Genomic DNA, 19,477 nt, shown 5'->3' with positions numbered 1-19,477 from the left:
GGATTATAAGAGCGGGGAACTGGCAGGAGAGCCAGTTCTGACAACGCCTGTACCTGCCTATGATGCTAGAATAAAGATCTTGAACTTTGCTTGTCTGTTCCTTGCCTCTGGGTCTGACAATATGTAGCATTCCTTGCCATTATGTAAGGCCTTAGTAGGAGTATGTTTGGCTTTAGACACCACATTTTAAAATTTGTTATTATTGCATTTTTATCCTGCCTTTTCTCTACAAAGCTAAGGGAGATGTGCTTGATCTTCCCTCCTTCACTGTATCATCACAGTAATCCAGTAAGGTTAGTTACACTTTGAGAGACTAACAGGGGCTGCAGTCAGGCAAAGGGCTTGGTGCAGTCTGGCACACCTCTATTTTATCCAGTGTCATATGTTCCAGAGAGGTTTGTCCAAACATGCTACCCTTAACCCATCTCACCACATGCTCACTCTGTGGTTGACTGTTCAGATCACTACTGCACAGTAACTGTGGAGTGTGCAGTTGGGCAGCATCTTTTTTAAAAAAAAACTGTCTTTCAAGTTTGTGCAAAAGCATTCATTCGAAGCAACACTCCATTTTGACAGCTCCGCAATCCCTCCATCAAGTACTGCAGCCCCTCTCAGCCTCCTTCACTGTGTCTCTCTTACTTGGAATACATGTGGAGAATAGTAAGCATCATGCAGATTTATATTAGAGTGGTCCTATTGACTTTGGTACATTTACATCAATCAGGAGATGCTCTCAAACAGCAACTCTGAAGCAGAAGAATTTTGCATGGGGTGAAATGGGATAGGGAGTAGGGTTGCCAGCTCCAGACAGGGAAACTCGTGGTGATTTGGGAATGGAGTCTGAGGAGGACAGGATCTCAGTGCGGCACAGTGCCATACAGTCTACCTTCCGAAGCACTCATTTTCTCTAGGGGAACTGATCTTTGTAGTCTGCTTAACATCTACCTCCCATTTTAGCCAAAATCCATGCCCATAAAGCCCTGCACATATTTTGGGGGCAGATATTCAGCCCAGATTTACTCAGTAGCAAGGCTGCCTAGATTTTTAAACTTTTTCAGCTTTACCCAAGTCTCCCTGAATTAGGAATGCCAGCCTCCCCAAGCTCCCTGCCAATATGGAAGTTTAGGTAGGGACTATTCCCATGGCTTTCCAACCCCAAGAAACAGAAGAGGTTTATTTTGGGGGGCAGGGTGGAATTTGTCTGTCAAAAGCAACTTCTGTGGGGGTTCATGATCCTGACAGAGTGTTTAACTGCAGAAACCCACAGGAAGTGATTCAAAACCCTGGGGCAAAGATCTGCTTACATGCACATCACTAACTGGATTTTTAAAAAATGGCACGCAGATGGAAGTGTGCAACCTGTCTTCCCAAATGGCTTGATTTCACAAGAGAGAGTTCAGATATCAGGAAATGTGCAGTGAGATCAGTTCCAATCTGTAAAGAGTGGACTTTCTCTGGTGTTGAGAAGTCAGGGGTGAAAATGGGACACTGACGACTGGAGAACAGAATACAGATATCACTGTCTGAATGAGCATTTTTAATCCGGAGGGGAGAAGTAACAACATCGGACCAAACAGCTCATATGATCACAGCCCCAGTGAGCCTGATGACTGAATGGGAACCTGAACCGTAGTCTCCCTGGCCATTGTGCAATGTTCCTACCAATACATCACACTGGCTCTGCAGTCAATTTTAAAAAGACAGCACAGCTATGAAAAAGACATGACTGGGGCAAGAACCCCGGGCTTTGGGGCAACTGAACAGATACAAGATGTGAATCAGAAAAGTCCTAACTGTAAGTTCCTGAATCACCAAAACAGCTGAACAAGTTTAAGAAGTTCATCAGTAACAACTTATACAAAGAAAATAAATACCCTTTGTTAGGTTAGTTAAATCTCACAATTCCACCAAAATCAGCAGTTTTATTATATGCAGGATACAAGACTGAAGGAGCCTCCAGGCAATAACATTTATTTTCAAAGGATGTCTGCATTACTCATCCTCTGGGAATTAAATGCGCATCTTAAAATACAGCTGTGTACATGCATGACTTTAAAAAGTAAATGCCAGAACTTGTCCTTAGACTGGAAATTATGTTATGTAATGTAATCACTCTTAACCTACACAAAAACTTACATAGAAGAGATGCCTTTAAGAGCCCTACGGATAGTAATCTGGATCCAAGTGTGCTGCCACAAAAGTGGAAGGAACTTCTACTTGTACATGTGTGGGAAGATGGAAGAGTGATGTTGCCATACTGAAGGGCACAGGGGAGTTGCAGATGGGGGGAAATCAGCTCCAGATTGTCAGGGGAGGCTCCAGAACAATTTTCAAAAAGTTGCAGACAAGGGATAAGGAGTAACCATTTCACTCCTGAGCTGAAGTGGCCTTTTGTTCCCACAGTAGGATCATTGAATCCAAGACATAATCCTTACCTTCCCCCAAGGAGAATTCCATGAGGGCTCTCCTGGTTTGGAGGATTTCCATAAAGCAAAATCATTTGGAGAACGTTTCTCACTTAAGCGGTCTGCTGAAATGCTCAAGTCACCTGTGAGAGGAGGAACAACTTTGTGATATTCAGAAATCTTTTAAAATTAAGTGGGTATGTTCACCAGAAATTCATGCATTTAATTAAATTACCTTCACCCTCCTGAAGTGCTTTTTGATCTCCTACAGCTTCAGGAACCAACTTTGCATAGGAGTGTTTCTCAGATGCATCAAATTTCGTTGTATCAAAATAGACAGATCCATTGGACACATAACTAGAAGATCAAAACATACTATTTCACCAGCCATCTATTGCTACGAAACATGTTGCTACTACTGTACACAAAGGCCAGTTTCTTTCACTGGTTTCCATAGTGCACTTCTAGGAGGACACCAAGAGGACCAAGAGGGTTTGGGAGCAAATCTGAAGTATACGATCTCTTTGTTATCAGAACCATCGTACAAAACATGCATGTAAAAGACCAGCACATAGGAGAAAGAAGAAAAGGACACCAGGAGAAAGGAGAAAAGGGTACCAGAAGAATCCCTTTATAGTTTTATTCTTAGTACTACTGCTATACCTTTTGTTGTGGAGGGTCATAGTGTAGATTTACACTGGTGTACCACATGGATCTCAATTAGAATACCAGTGTAAAGAATTGCTGAATTTCACACTTTAAAGTTACTTTCCCATTCAGTGTTTTCAGCAATACCAATCACAAAATGATAGGTCAAAACCCTCTGTACAATTTCAGGAGGACAGTATGACTCACTTCAGGTATCACACCAAGCCATGGTTTGAGTTTCCAAATGCACAGGCAAACCAGCCATTTGTTTGCTTTCATTTGCAATCCTCTCAGCATTTCCATTTCTATAATACCTGCGTCTCCAGCAAGGAACCAGCCACCATTACAACCACTTGTCAATTCTTACCTCATACAAAACCATAGTTTGAAGAATTAGACTCACAGTTGGAAGGGACTTCCAGGGTCATCTAGTCCAACCCCCTGGACAATGCAGGAAATCATAAGCATCTGCCTCCTACACACATACTCAGTGACCCCTGCTCCATGCCCAGAAGATGGTAAAAAACCTCCAGGATCCCTGGCCAATCTGGCCTGGAGAAAAATTGCTTCCTGACCCCGAAGTGGTGATCAGCATTTCCCTGGGTATGTAAGAAGGGGTCACAAGAACTAAGCACTGATGCAACTCCTCCTTATGAAAACCTCAACCAGGTTGAACAGAACAAGCCTTTGAGTACAAGCACCAGTGAAGGCAAAAAAGATTGTTAAAAGGTTGGTTCAAATGAACCATAGAAAAAAAACAAAAAACCTTTTCAACGCTCAATAAGCTGGCAAACATCTGACCATGCTCATAAGCCAGATCAGGGGTCATTTTGTAGAAAAATAGGTGGTGGAGCTCATCCAGGGATTGTTATGCAGCTGCACATACTATTCAAGGGACAAGGAAGTGGAGCTCTCAGAAGGAGGGGGTGGAACTCTCAGAAAGGTTCAGGAGCACAGCTCCTGTGAACTCCCACTGAATCTGAGGCCTGAGCCAGATCATCTGCATGAAACACACTGGTGAAACCTAATGACTTTGCTACAGTTCTTAATATTGCATAGCAAAGATTACTAATGATTACAAAATCTCAATCAGTACAAACCATTATAAAAATAGCATCTTTGTCACTAACAACAAAGAAAATGTCTAAGTAGGAATAGCTTCAAGTTAGGTAGGCCATCATATGATCTTTTGATAATTTCTGGACTAAGGGAAAGGGGGGGGGGGGGTTGGTGGGTTCTGTGAGAAATACAGAGAAGAGGTGTGTGTCATATGAGACAAATACAAGGAAAATCCAGACTAATCTGTACTCACCCATATCCATTATCTATAATTTTCTGAACAAAGTCCACAATTTCTGGTACATATTCACTAACACGAGTTAAGACATCTGCAGGTAACACCTACAAGCAACAAACACATTATACATGCATTCCACTGTGTAGTCTTCTTTCTACCAGATCCTCAGTACACTTTTCAATCCTCTTTTAAAATTCTGTAATAATGTTATCAATCAAATAGAGGAAAATTAACTAAGATTTGCCCAACAGAAAGCAAGGAGGCAGCCTGAAACTCAAACCAGAAGCTCTGGTTTCCCAGGCACTTAACATAATAAAAACTGAGTGCACAGTAGATGTTTCCAAGGGCAAAAATGAAGTCTTCAGTACCAGAAAATCTACCTGCAAATAAAAGGAAAATAACTGCATTGGTCTGGCTAAGTAAAGCAGTTTTTTGCTCTGATTTTCTAGGCATGTAAATAATTTTCACTATTTAAAAACCCCCAAAACTGTTCTCAAATTAGTTTCAGAGAAGGACATCTACTGAGATTTCCATCAGAAAGTCTCACCATGTTATTTAACTAGAAGCTAAATTGGTTACATGATGAAGTCTATTACAGAAGCTACAGCTTGAAACCTGTTGCCACCATCATTGTAAGTTTGATTTCTAGGCCTTGTGAGTAGGAATGGGAACAAATCGCATTTTTGCAGTTAGGTTTCCAGTTCATGACTGCACCACAAACTGAACCATGAACAGATATGCTGGCTTACAAACTGAACAGATTTGTATCAGTTCATGAGCCATTTAAACCCCTGCATTCTACTTCCCACTAAAAGTGGCAGGGAGCAGAAAGCAGAGGGTAAAATGGCTCCAAGTCATTTAAAGCAAACAGCTGAGGGGCAGGGAGTTCAGCTGTTTTTTGTGAAGAGCAGAAGGAAAGGAAAGGAAAGGAAAGGAAAGGAAAGGAAAGGAAAGGAAAGGAAAGGAAAAGTCCCCTGTGCAAGCACCAGTCGTTTCTGACTCTGGGGTGATGTTGCTTTCACGTTTTCACGGCAGACTTTTTACAGGGTGGTTTGCCATTGCCTTCCCCAATCATCTACACTTTCCCCCCAGCAAGCTGGGTACTCATTTTACCAACCTCGGAAGGATGGACGGCTGAGTCAACCTCGGCCAGCTACCTGAAAACCCAGCTTCCACCGGGGATCGAACTCAGGTCGTGAGCAGAGCTTAGGACTGCAGTACTGCAGCTTTAACACTCTGCGCCACGGGGCTCCGTGAAGAGCAAAAAGCAAAGGCTTAACCCCTGCTTTCTGCTCTTCACAAACTGCCACAAACTGCATCAGAATTTGTGGACATTCATGGTAACTCTTCGCGAACCGTGAACTAGCCAAAATTCATGATGAACTTTTGTTTGTCAGCCAGTTCATCCCTACTTCTGAGCAGCATGAAGCTGGAATAGATAAGCATAACAAATACTAGATTTCATCCTATTTTTGTTTTGCAGGATCAACATGCTTACTCACATTGAGAGCTGCCATATCTTTATGATATTCTTCTTCCCAGAATTTTGGAAGATTTGAAAAGATAGTGTTGTCAGTCACCTCACTTCCCAATTTAGCATCCAGCCACTCAGAAAGTATATCTTTTGCTTCATGTAATACCACCTGAAATATTAAATGTATGCAACACAAGATTGTTAAAGGATGATAAATTCCAAAGTGTTTGAACAAATTCAAGATATTAGGATACTTGGAACAAATACAAGTAGGGTCTTATACATGCACAAAGCATTCCTATGCATACAGAGTATATGAGTATGTTGCTGATTTTCCTGTTCTGGCAGCAGCCCTTTCAGACACATGAAAACTTGCAACAGAGGGAACATCAAACTTTGTTGGAGTACTGGGGAGGGGTCTCCAGGAAGAAGAGGAAATACATTAGTGGAGAAATCAGCCATAACGCCTTTCATAATGAGCTGTTTCAGAAACATGTCACCAAGCCTACACCTTCAAATACACTCAGTGTACAAACCTCAGCTTGTTTGTTGATTTCTTCTTCAGAGAGTCCCTTTTGCAGTGCTTTTTCAAGAGGCTCCACAGCACCTTTTACTGCATTCTGAATCCTTTCCAGCATTTGTTTCTTGTCAGGGTCGACTGTTTCATATAGCTTAACTGAAAAGGGCTAATGAATTTTAAAAGAATGAAAGCAGTTAATGAAACAGTGTGCAAGGTATTAGAAACTGGCACCATCTTATCAAATACTTAATTTGAAGGTCATCTTATCAAATATTTAAGTATACTTGCATTGCACTGATGGCAAAATCCCTGTGTAAACACAGTGTCAAATATCTAAAGAAGGGTGTCGAACTTATTTGTTATGAGGGCCAGATCTGACATAAATGAGACCGTTGGACCATGTTGAGTTGGGCCATGTGTGTACCTATTTAAGATTAGGTAGCAGAGATATGTTTATGTTTAATTCGATTTATACCCCACCCTCCCCGCCAAGGCAGCTCAAGGCGGCTTACATCAGATCACAGTATACTATGATCGCAATCATAAAAATCAATAAAACCATTAAACAATACAAGTTAAAAACAATATACAGTTGGTGCTAACAAATCAGATGTTACTCATATTCTCAGGATGACAGTTGTTCCAGAATTCTCCTACAGTCAACTAAAGGCTTGCCGGAAGAAAGCGGTCTTACAGGCCTTGCAGAGCTGAGCGAGCTCCCGCAAGGCCCTAACCTCCTCCAGCAATTGATTCCACCAGGAGGGGGCTGCCACTGAAAAGGCCCAATCCCTGGTGGTCGACAGTCTTGCCTCCTTCAGCCCGGGGATCACTAGGAGATGTTGAGATCCAGACCTCAACACTCTCTGGGGAACATGTGGGGACAGATGGTCCCTCAGGTAAACGGGTCCTTGGCCATATAGGGCTTTAAAGGTAATAACCAGCACTTTGTAACAAATCCGGTACACTATTGGTAGCCAATACAGTTCCTACAGAGCTGGCTGTATGTGCTCCCTCTTGGGCCACCCCAATAGCAGCCTAGCAGCCGCATTCTGCACTAGCTGAAATTTCCGGGTTCGTGACAAAGGCAGCCCCAAGTAGAGAGCATTACAGTAGTCCAATCTCGAGGTGACCGTTGCATGAATCACAATTGCCAGGTCGCCACGGTCAAGGAAAGGAACCAACTGTTTCGCCTGCCTAAGATATAAGCTTTATAAAGGACACAAACACAATTACATGATTAATTCATGTATTCTTACATAGTGCCAATATCTCCAATACAAGCAGAAAAAACAACAACATCATAGCTTTATGCTGTATCTTGTTATAACTGCCATGGTTTATCCCAGGATGTTAATTTGGAAAGAAACAAAGAGATTTGAAAGAAATAAAGAGGTTGCAGAAAGCATTTATCAGTCAAATGCAGAAGGCTTTTGCATCTGTTTAAAGAAGAAGTTAATGACTGACTTGTTCCTAATACATACACTGAAATACTACAAGAGGCTGATAACCTTGACATGGAAAGAACTCAACGAAATGAGTCTAAATCAGGTACTCATTGGATGGACTCTTTAGTAAAATTACGCTAGATGAACTCTTTCATACATTGTGCTTAGTTATTATGTTATAAATAGCTCTATAAGATTTTTTTTTACGTTTACAATATGTTAGCCAGCAATATCACAGTGTTTGGTTGTCTGTTCTTTCCTTCCTTCCCCAGGGGACTGGGGGGGGAGCCTCAGGCAATAGAAGGAAAAGAGGCTTGGCTCAGTAACTCAGTAGTGCGATTGAGAGAGCCTGAAAAAACAAGCTCTGCCTTCCTCCCCCTTCTTCCCCAAGGGAGGATCTTCAGCCAATGGCGAAAACAGAGGTTTTGCTCTGTAGCTCCTGTGCAATTGAGCAAGCCTTGCAAAGCAAATTGTTATGCAGAAGGAAGCAAGATATACGGAGAAGGAAGCAGATGACAGCCAGTTGCTTGGGGGCCTGGTAGGAACCCTCTGGGGGCCTAATTCAGCCTCCGGACTGCATGTTTGGCACCCCTGATCTAAAGGGTATGCTTTTTAAAAATTAAAATGTCTGATTTATTTAGTTCATATTTATCCCACCCTTTCTCCAAGGAATTCAGAGTTACATACACTCTTCTTCCCTCCTCCATTTTATCCACACTAGACTCTAACGCAGGTTAGAGAGTGACTCCCCCAGTGAGCTGCCTGACCGAGTGCAGACTTGAACCAGGTTCTCCCAGTTCCTAGTACAACACTCTAACTACTACAATATGCAGACTCTCTAGTGCTGGTGCCTATGCTGGATTAGCATGCCCTTTTCAATTTTAGAAAACTCCAAGTGCTTTCATCTACCATATTAACATACAAGGTAGTAAATACATGGCATCTCATCTTAAAAACACATGCCAGAATTATTACACCAGGAAAACCTGTCAGGATAATTCAAATTAAGACAATTTATTATATAAAACTGCACAAATTGTTTTGCTTCTCAAATTTATTTATGAAAAATATTGGAGTTTTGTTTACAACATACAGGGTGAAGAGAGAAAGAATATGGAAATGTATGTTAGGCTGCCAGTAAGGGGAAAGATAAGGGATACTAGCTACAACACACTAATAGTGCCAATCCTAAACAGTTACACCCTTCTAAGTCTACTGAAGTCTGCTTAGGATTTCATTGTGAAGCTCTGCACCACAGACAACAGCAGCTCTCTCCAACATTGCTAGACAGCCAAACTTTAAGCAGACAAACTGCTGCCCTGGATGAGACTATCAAGCTCTTCTGTTAGGCTAAAGCATAATGATGCTAATGCAAGAAGTGCCAAGGCATTGGTGCTGATTTGGAATTGAGGGAGTGCCGAGAAGGAGAAGCCAGTGTGACTGAGTCAGGATGGCCATTATTGTGTGAAACTCTGGCTGCCCTAGGCAGTGAGGAGTCCTCATCTGACCCCACAGTTTCTAAAGGGGTAAGGCAGGAAGACAGCTAAGATTACAGCCTCCACAGAGAGAGGAGGAGGGTGAACTGGCCATGAATTTACCTCAGAGGCCATCTGAACATCTTCAAGTAGCTGTGTTGCTGATGGCTTCTTCTCTCTGTACTGTTCAAAGAGATAGTTTTGCCTTGCTCTTTTTATAATCTGAAACACGAAAGGAAATACATTATGAAGGTGAGCAGAACTGTTTTAGCTTGCAGAACACCTCAAATTTTAAAAAGAATCAAGGAGCATTCTGACAGATTAAATTACATATAATGACCATATTCTAATGAAAATTCAGGGACTACTTATATGCAGAATTGATCTTCCCCTTCCCATCTCTGAAACAGAATGCTTCTGTAGTTGTATATATTGCCATCTGTACATTTATTCTGAAGTGGTATGTGAGGTACTATCTTTTAAAATATGAAATCTGGCATCCCTACAGTACTAGTTGCAAAAAAAAAAGAGAGAAAAGATGAGCCCTGAGAAATCAGGCCAGTGGTCCATTTAATCCAGCATACTGTAGCACACAACAGCCAAACTGTTGCCCTTGTTGCCCAATAAACAGAGCACAAAGGCCTAGGCCTCCCCCTACTGTTGCCTCCTAGCATTAGGATTCAAAAATTTTGCTGCTTATGAATATGGAGTCTCTCTTTAATCATCACGGTGAATAGCCACAAGTGGACCTATCCTCCATGAATCCATCCATGTTTGCAGTCATCGCTACATACACAAACAGTAAATTCTACAATTTAATTACTCACTGATTAAAGAAGTATTCCCTTTTGTCTGTCCTGAATCTACTCTCCATTAATTTCATTGGTGCCCTCAAGTTCTAATCTTTTCCGTTATAAACAATTTTATTAGTAACATATGGTAGTAGAACTATTTCTACAGCTTATAAAAAAAAACCTTAAGATGAAAGCATCATTCTACCCCACATCTTACTTTCCTCCCACCCCACCCCCCAATAATTGACCTCCGCCAGTGTTATTTTTTAAAAAACAGATATTAAAGGTACCTTTAACTATCAAGAAAAAACAAAAATTGATTAAGAAAGAGAAAAAAAAGAAAAAAAAACCCTTCAAAAGTTATATTCTTGTCTTAAAGGTCTTAATCTTCAAAAATTGTCCAGTGTCCTTTTATTTTCCACTCTTTTTCTACATATCTTCTGAATTTCTTCCACTCCCGATTAAAGAGTTCTAAATTGCAGTCTCTTAATTTTCTTGTTAGCTTATCCATTTCACTCCATGACATAACTTTTAAAGTCCAGTCCCATTTTTCTGGTATTTTTTCTTGCTTCCACAACTGCGCATACAATGTCCTAGCAGCTGAGAGCAAGTACCATATTAAAGTTCTATCTTCTTTCGGAAAATTCTCCATTTGTAATCCCAGCAAAAATGTCTCTGCTTCTTTTTTAAATTCATATCCTAGGATCTTAGATATCTCTTGTTGAATCATCTGCCAAAACATTTTAGCTCTTTCACAAGTCCACCACATATGGTAGAAAGAGCCTTCATGCTTTTTACATTTCCAACACCTATCTGGCATCTTATTGTCCATCTTTGCTAATTTTTTTGGAGTCATGTACCATCTATACATCATCTTAAAACAGTTCTCTTTAATACTATGACATGTTGCGAGTTTCATAGAGTTTTTCCACAGATGTTCCCAAGATTCCATTTTTATTTCTTTATTTACATTAATTGCCCATTTTATCATTTGAGATTTCACTACTTCATCTTCTGTGGTCCATTGTAAAAGTAATTTGTACACTTTTGAAATTAATTTCTCATTATCTCCAAGCAGAACTCTTTCCATTTCTGTTTGCTCTTTCCTTATTCCTTCAGCTTTAATATCATTCTCCATCAAGCTTTTTATTTGTTGCATTTGAAACCAATCATATTTATAATTCAATTCAATCGCTACATACACAAACAGTAAATTCTACAATTTAATTACTCACTGATTAAAGAAGTATTCCCTTTTGTCTGTCCTGAATCTACTCTCCATTAATTTCATTGGTGCCTTCAAGTTCTAATCTTAAAGGGCAGGGAGAAAGAGTTATCTCTATCTATCCTTACCACTCCATGCAGAATTTTATAAGCCTCTATCATTTCCTTCCTTAGCTGTATTTTTCAAGGCTGAAAAGTTCTGGACTCTTCAGCCTTTCCTCATAGGAAAGGTGCTTTAACTCATTAACTGTCTTGGTTGTTCTCTGTTGTACTTTTTCCAGCTCTGCAATGACTTTTTTGAGTTACGGCAACCAAAAGTGTACACAGTATTCCATATGAAGCTGCACCACGGTTCTTTACAAGGGCATTACAATACCGGCTGTTTTATTTTAAGTTCCTTGCTAATAACCCCCATTAAGGAGTTTGGCTTGGTCACTACAGTCACACACTAAGTTGACACTCAAGTTACTGTACACACAGCCATCTTGGCATATACACTGAACTGAAGCTATAAATGTATTTACAAATGCCAGGTTATTGCAGGAGAGCAAATGATACAGCAAACCTGTCGAAACTAAGCAACTATGGGATTAGCTAGTGCCTGAATGGTAACCCTTCTGGGAAACTGTCATGATCCTAGGCCTAATGCAGCCTATGGGCTCTAAGGAAGCCTATGTAGGAGTTGCTAGTGTGCCTACATCTCCCAGGATCCCTTCTGTCCCTCTGATTGGGTGCCAGAGTTTCTGGAGGGAAAACTTGCCCAGAGAGGTGGGACCTGGGAGGAAAGAATAAAAGGCCCAACTACAGAGAAAGGTTTGTTCTCTCTGTTGAGGCTGGGATGGAGGAGGTTGCAACTGTAAAGAGATCCCTCATCCAGGGAGGGTGAGTGAATTGGTTTGGTTTAGAGAACGGAACATGTATCTAGTCACATTAGGGCTTTTCTTGTTTGTTTTGTACCAATCATTACTATTTTTCCCCATTCACTGTTGCACTAAAAGTCTTTACTACCCACTAACTGTTTAAGCACTTATAATAAATCTGTTGTTATTATTAAACTGCCTGGGTCCTTATGTCTCCTTTGTCACATTTAAAAGTTATCTGTTAATAAAGAAAACTGAGGGGTTGGGCGGTGCTCTGAGCCCTCCCAGACAGACCCTTACCAAAGTGGTGGCATCCAGCAGAAGGCCCTTCCAGGTCCCCTGCTATGTGACAGAAACTATGGCAATCACCCATCCATGATGGAATAAAGGTTAGATGTAAGTGTAAGAAGCAAAGAAAAAGTTCCAACCTAAACACCACTCATTTACAAATATAGTAAATGCTTGAAATGAAGGGTGATGGGGATTACATCCTCCTTGATTCTTCTGAATTCCTGGCAGGTTTCACTACCATCAGCCATTGTACCGTTCTGGATAAGCCAGCTGGGTTTTAGTAATTTTTTTGGGGGGGTGGGTGGGGTGGGGACACACAACACTTCAGTGATTTTGTTCTTACCTGATTGGCCAATTGGGGTCTGATGTTGGGAACTGTTGCTCAGCCCTGTGGCACTTCTGCTGTGGGGTTCAGCAAAGATCTATCTCGTCCTCCATGCTATTTTAACATATATATGAAACCACTGGGAGAAGTCATCTGGAGGAGGTATCACCAATATGCAGATTACACCCAAGTCTACTTCTCCTAAGCTGAGCTAGATGCATCTGTGGAAGGCTTTGACAGGCGCCTGGAGTAATGGGATGAATGAGTGCCTATAAATTGAGACTTGATGCTGACGAGACTGAGGAACTGCTGGTAAGATGCTCAAAGACTGCAGCGTCAGCCTGTCTTGGAAGGGGCTTTACCCTGAAGGATCACATTGGTAGCTTGGGGATACAGCTGGAACTGGGCCTATGGATGGAGGCTCTGGTCTCCTCAGCACACAGTGCCTTTTATCAGCTTCAACTGATATACCAGCTACAACCATTCCTCAAAAAGTAAGACCTCGCCATGGTGATCCATGCTCGGATCACTGTCATACACTGAACTTGGAAACAGCTTGAAAATTCAAGTGGTCCAAAATGTGGTCAGGTTGTTGTCAGTGTCTGGTTACAGGGATCATATCACTCCTGTGCTGATAGATCTCCATAGACTGTTTATCTATTTCCAGGCACAACCAGGTCCTGTGCTAGGGCCTCCGGTGCCCCAGGCTGGCACCTGCCCCTGGGGAGAGTAGCCAAGCCAGGCCTGCACAGAGCACTCTCCTATGACCCAGGAAGCCAAGAGCAGCAGGGAGGGGCGCCCAGAGGTACCCCATAGCTGAGGTGGCACCCCAGGCAGCTGCCTACCTCACCTACTCCCAAGCGCCAGCCACGGGCACAACTGAAAGTGCCGGTTCTTACATTTAAATCCCTAAATGGCTTGAGGCCAGAGTACTTGAAACAGATTGTTCAGATTGTTCAGCCTGTCAGTTATGATCTGCTTCCCAAACACCGTTCTCTTCAGAGATGAAGTAAAGAACAACTACAGAGAGGGCGTTTTCAGTTGTGATAACCTTCCCTTTGAAATGTCCTTTCCTTTGAGACTCACCTGACAACATTTTCTATGTGGCAGGCCAAAGCATTTGGTCTTACCTAGGCTTTTCACTGAGATAATTTAATTTTTCCGCTGTTCTAGGGATCTTTATTGATATTAACTATGATGGCTTTATGGTGTTTTCACTTGTAAAATCTAGAAAAGCGTAAACAGATCAACATAAGCATGAGTCTTATTTTCATGAGCTATTTAGTTCTCTGGGGTTTGGGAAAAACTCAATTATGTGCCAATTCACTTCTCTCTGTGCCAGTTAGAATTTTACTTGTCTAGAGCATGGGAACTATTTATTGATATTGGACAGAAGAATCAGTTCCTGAAAATTTCAAACTCATTTGTTTCCCATTAAAATTTCTTATTTAATTGATATTCTAATACTGCTGTAGTAAGGCTTAATTTTTAAATTATCTTTCCATTCCTGTCACTCTACCCCCTCCCTGCAAGATGCCCTCAAGTCAGCCCCTCAGTCTGCATTCTCCTACTGAAATTAAGCTTAAATACCACATAAGTAATAATCCCAATGACAGAGTGAGTGTTTGGGCTACAAGTAAGATAAAAACATTAAGATAAAACTAAAACCAATTTAATTTAGACCTGCCAACCTCATTCCAGAATGAAAACAGATATATTTTATATTTACCTTATCATCAATATCTGTAATATTCATGCAGTAGAAGACATCATATTTGAAATAGTCTCTCAAAATTCTTCTTAGGATATCAAATGAGATATACGACCTAAAATAATTAAAAAGACAACAATGTTTTCACTGCACACAAAAGTGACACAGAGGAGGGGACGGCAACGTGCAGTTTGTGGACTGGACGCCAGGCCCACTGGGTTGAATCCTGCAAAGTGAAGGGAAGGTCCTCACAGGCCTTTCCCTTCATCCCACTCCCAGCCCCTTCTGCCCCATGAAAAGCCCATGTTGGAAGTTGAGGAACCCTAATTCACAAGAGATATGGGGCTACAGTGAAGGGGAGGGAACCAGGCAAAATCTCCCCTCTGGATTCTTCCCCCTTTTGGTGCAGCAGATTCCACTGGCTTAAGAGGAAGAAAGAGATGGTTTTAGATGGTTTTATATTAGTTCAAAGCCATCTTGTTCTCCAAGAGGGCTGAATCACAGTTTTAAATATACAAAAGTAGAAAGTCTAGACAACCCTCATCAGATTGATAACTTGCAGAGTGTAGTGGTCTGACCTTGTTTATAAAAACATGCAAAATTATTCTTGAAAATAAAATGCTGGGCAGTCTTTAGGTATTAAAAATAAATGGGCCCTATATAAGGTCATCAGCTGTTCAAATACCTTGCATGTCCCATGTGGGAGGCATCATATACCGTTGGACCACAGCAATACCATGTCACCATATTTCCATTTTGGGGCTGAAACACTTCCTTAGAAGGAATGAGAAACAGGGGAGTTAGAAGGAGCCAAATGTGTTCAATGTTAATTTCACAAAAACAGTAGAAGGTATACTAAGATAAAGTGGCAAATTGTGCTGTGCTTTTACTTTTACTACTGGCTCACTACTAAATTCAGATATCATGTTAAACCAAAGAAGCTGAGCTACAGTTTGAAATGATGCCTGATTATAATTATGGCTGTTGTTCCACCTCTGGAGGCCATTGGACCTAATCCAGATGCACAAAATGGAAACTAAACAAGGAGTTCTGAACTATGGCTCACCTGTACATTTGGAAGCTCCAAACTATGGTTTGGTTTCCTAACAATGATTAATGTAAATCATAGATTAGTGTAAAGTTTGAACTGAGCTTACTTTGTTACAGTAAGATAAGACAGGGGTCCTCAACCCCCAGGCCACAGACCAGTTCCGGCCGCGACCTGTCCTTAACTGGGCCCAGCCTCACCGTCCCTCCCCACGGAGTCTACCCCCCACGGTGCCTACTCCTCTTCCTCCCTCTGTTTTTACAATATTAAGGCTGGGGAAGGGGGCATGAGGCACCTTCCGGGCTCTGTAAAGGCCGACCCCTCCCCTGGTGATCACCTGATCAGTGGGAAACCTCATGAAACCGCAGCAGTGACCAGCCTCCTTCCCACTTCCTTCCCCCAGTCAGGAAGGAGGAGGCAAGGGCACTGTGGCTTTTTCAGCAGCCACTGGCCGCTGCTGCCATGGTTTCACATGGTTTCTCCGCTGATCGGCGGGGGAGCCAGCCTTTACAGAGCCCAGAAGGCGCTTCACAGCCCCTTCCCCAGCCTTAATATTGTAAAAACGGAGGGAGGAGGAGGAGGTGTTGGGGGGGCAGGGCGGCGAGGCCAAATTCAGTGCCCCCACCCTGCCAGCCCTGGGGCCAAAAAGGTTGGGGATCACTGCGATAAGAGATAGGCCATTTCCCTTCTTGGTGTTTCATTTCCAAGTCTAGATAGCCTGATAAGTCAGAATGTTTTAAAGAGAATTAGCTGTTATCAAGAACAGAAAGATTTACCTTATTACGAGTGAGACTGTTGTACAGACAGAGTTTGGGTTGTTTTGTCCCTTGTGGTGGTGACCAGGGAGGCTGAGTGCGCTTGCTTTTACCTAGAAATTATTTCAAAACTCTGGATTAAATTTTCATGAATAATCACCAGAAGATACTGTTACTCAAAATACCCCAGCTTATCATTAGCTATTTCAAAGGAAAAGAATGGCTGAACAGTAGTCACTTTCAAAAAGATGTTATTGTTTAAAGTACAAAATGGTTTTGGTGGTGATATATATAGACTGGCAGCAACACAGAAGTTCCCAATACAATGCAGTGCACAGTTCATCCAGTACTGAGATTTCTGGTAAAGAGGAAGGAGCCTGCTAGACAACACTCCCCCCCACCCCTGCCAAGGAAGTCCTTCTTCAAGGATGTTCTGCAGCATCTGAAAGAAGCCAATCAGCTCCTGCATGTCTCACCAAAACCAAACTGCACAAATGCAGTTATGAGGAGGAAGCCAGTCTTGAGTCATGAAGTTGCTATGAAGCCCAGAAAAAGGATGCATTGGAACCAATGCCAACCCATTCCACTTGCCCTCTTTCTTATCAGTGCATCTCCCTCAGTGAAGCTTTCTTCTAGGGTGCTCTTAAATCAACACTTTTACTGCTCTTAAAGCAGCACTTTAACTCATTGAACATTACATCTCTAACCTAGACTCCCCAGATTCAAAGGACAAATTCAATAGAGAAGTAATTACTTCGAATTTATGAAGTTTCACCACAGAACCAAACAACAATACTTTATTAGGGACCAGCCAGGATTAAGATACCATATGCCAGGGGTGGCCAGTGGTAGCTCTCTAGATGTTTTTTGCCTACAACTCCCATCAACCCCAGCCATTGGCCATTCTGGCTGGGGCTGATGGGAGTTGTAGGCAAAAAAACTTCAGGAGAGCTACCATTGGTCACCCCTGCTATATATAGTAAATTTATTCATTTACTTCCATATTTATTTACATAAAACTTTTGTACACTGCCTTTTCACCCAATTTAGGGTTTTTATAGCAGTGAACGATCAAAACAAAGTTAAAATAGAGATAAATATATAAAACATTTGAACCAATATAAATACATAGTATCTGCAATTGACTGGATCCAAAGACCATATCCTGCCAGCATAAGCCATATTTGCTAGCAGAGAAGAATTTCCCCAAATAACTATCATAAAGCCACTGTATGTCATCCAGCTTACTGTGTTGAGCGATATTGATGGAGGCCACCATGCCTAGTAGTATTTAAATATATCTGAGATTCTTCTCTTGGGTACCTTAAGACCAATATTACTATATGCCTTTTCTTTTTCATTAATTATTATGTATGGAAGTGACACATCTTATTAATCTTTCTTCTGCATCAACTGCACTAGTGAAACTTATTCTGATAGAACCTAATATCAAACTAAATGCAATAGTGGTGAATCCCTTTGCTTAAAACCAGGACTGGCACCCAGCATCAACTCATGAGGTAGCTGGCAAGTAACATCCCAGCTCCAACCCCACTGAGTTTCAATGAAATGGGAGAGGGATGCAGCACTTTTACTAGAGGGTGTAAGAAGCTGATGATGGAACTACACATTTACCAGGTTCTGATAACTGTCCAACAGTTGTGTACCTGGACAGTACTATAACACTGTAGCTCTGTTGCTGTTTCTTGATGGCACCTGTCCTCCCTCAGTGAAGCTTTCTTCTAGGGCGCTAGCAGCACTCGGTTGGGGGGGGGGGGCAGGCTGAAATACTGCCTACAATTTGCTGGCCTTGTCTCCCATCTAAATACTAACCAGGCCATCAAGGTCAGAATGTTCAGTAAAGTACCACTTCCTTTTGTCTGTCTTCAACATATCACCCATCAGCTTCACTGGATGCCAAGTACTAGTAGTATGGCAGGGGGAGAAGTTATTTTTATCCACTTTTGCATTATTTTAACCCTCTATCATGTAGTGGTATCTATGTGTCTCTCAAACACGTACAAACTATTCCAAAGCCCAACTGTCCATTTATTTCTAGGCTTTCTGATTCACTGCTATATGTCCCCTGAGAATCTTAAAGCACATAGAGACCTAAACGGCTCTGACAAATTCTTGTCTTTGATCAAGAGTGAGCACCACCACTGGAATCACCTACTTTTTTGACACTCCAGATTTTGGCTTAAATTGGGGCTACTTCTCATGCTGTGACAACCACATGAAAGCTGACTGCAACTACTTCTGCTACATGACAGGTGTATGATTGGGAATTATTCAAAAGAATATCAGGAATTACTCAAAAGAAGCTTGAAATATGAACCAACAAAAAGTCAGTGATAGCATTTTCAGAGTTGGGGGAAGGTAAAATTATGTAATCCACCTCAATTCTTAGTGGGAAAAGCTGGCTATAAAATAAATAAATGGTTTTAGGACTAAATAGTCTGAAACACTAAGATAACTGTAAGAAACACTGGCCAGAAACAAAAGAATTACTTTGTGTACTCATGGACCTCAGCACAACCAGTGGGATTTTTATTTTTTTTTCATTTGGAGCAGCAGGCCTTTGAGCCATATTAAATGTTTCTAAGAGTCTTTCCCATTTCAAAAGCAGTTTTACTATGTGCCACAGAGGCTGCAGTAGAAGCAATGCAAACCCCCAAAAGGCCCTTGGGTGCACAGAGTTAGTTGCATAGTTTTTTGGAACCTGGCAGGTAAACAGAATACAAAAAAATCTGCACTTTGTACATAAACACTGATCTCTTCATTTCAGACTCTACATCATGTCTCACAAACACACTGCTGAGATGCAGGGAAAAATGTAACAGAATTGGGGCTATTTCAGGATATCAGGGATAAATACACATTGTAATTGATCAAGTACAAAGAATCTTGCTCAGTAGGGTCGAAATAAATGCAAAACAGAGTGGATAAAAATAAACTTTTTTTAAAAAAATTGATTTTTTAAAATTTAAATTGGATTTTTTAACTTTAAATCAGATTTTTTAATTTAAATCGGATTTTTTAAATAAAATGCTTTTTGAGGAAAATATATTATCATACAAAGGTTATTCCATCATGAAATAAGGATTAGTTTTTAATTCTGAAGCATAAGGCTGTATATTCATGCAATGTTTAAATTTTTTGGTAATAAATTCTATTAATCCATTCACAATGTCATGTTCTTCCA

At 41.3% G+C, this 19,477-nt stretch overlaps 1 protein-coding gene across 3 annotated transcripts in view; it reads right to left on the bottom strand.

Moving 5' to 3' along the window:
- CARS1 (cysteinyl-tRNA synthetase 1) overlaps nucleotides 1–19,477 on the bottom strand; it is a 56,470-nt gene that overhangs the window by 20,845 nt on the left and 16,148 nt on the right. For 2 of the 3 annotated variants that reach the window (XM_060262057.1, XM_060262058.1), the window contains 9 exons: nucleotides 16,294–16,385; nucleotides 15,155–15,243; nucleotides 14,488–14,584; nucleotides 9,388–9,486; nucleotides 6,361–6,510; nucleotides 5,853–5,993; nucleotides 4,366–4,454; nucleotides 2,641–2,762; nucleotides 2,436–2,548 (listed from right to left, as the gene is read on the bottom strand). In XM_060262057.1, coding sequence (XP_060118040.1) covers nucleotides 2,436–2,548; nucleotides 2,641–2,762; nucleotides 4,366–4,454; nucleotides 5,853–5,993; nucleotides 6,361–6,510; nucleotides 9,388–9,486; nucleotides 14,488–14,584; nucleotides 15,155–15,243; nucleotides 16,294–16,385 — 992 coding nt within the window. The remainder of the gene's footprint in view (nucleotides 1–2,435; nucleotides 2,549–2,640; nucleotides 2,763–4,365; nucleotides 4,455–5,852; nucleotides 5,994–6,360; nucleotides 6,511–9,387; nucleotides 9,487–14,487; nucleotides 14,585–15,154; nucleotides 15,244–16,293; nucleotides 16,386–19,477) is intronic. The other variant, XM_060262059.1, reaches the window with a different exon arrangement.

Source organism: Heteronotia binoei, chromosome 21, assembly GCF_032191835.1.
Source record: "Heteronotia binoei isolate CCM8104 ecotype False Entrance Well chromosome 21, APGP_CSIRO_Hbin_v1, whole genome shotgun sequence".
Lineage (NCBI taxonomy): Eukaryota > Metazoa > Chordata > Lepidosauria > Squamata > Gekkonidae > Heteronotia > Heteronotia binoei.
The sequence above is the reverse complement of the archived record's forward strand: the minus strand, read 5'-3'. Positions and strand labels throughout refer to the sequence as shown.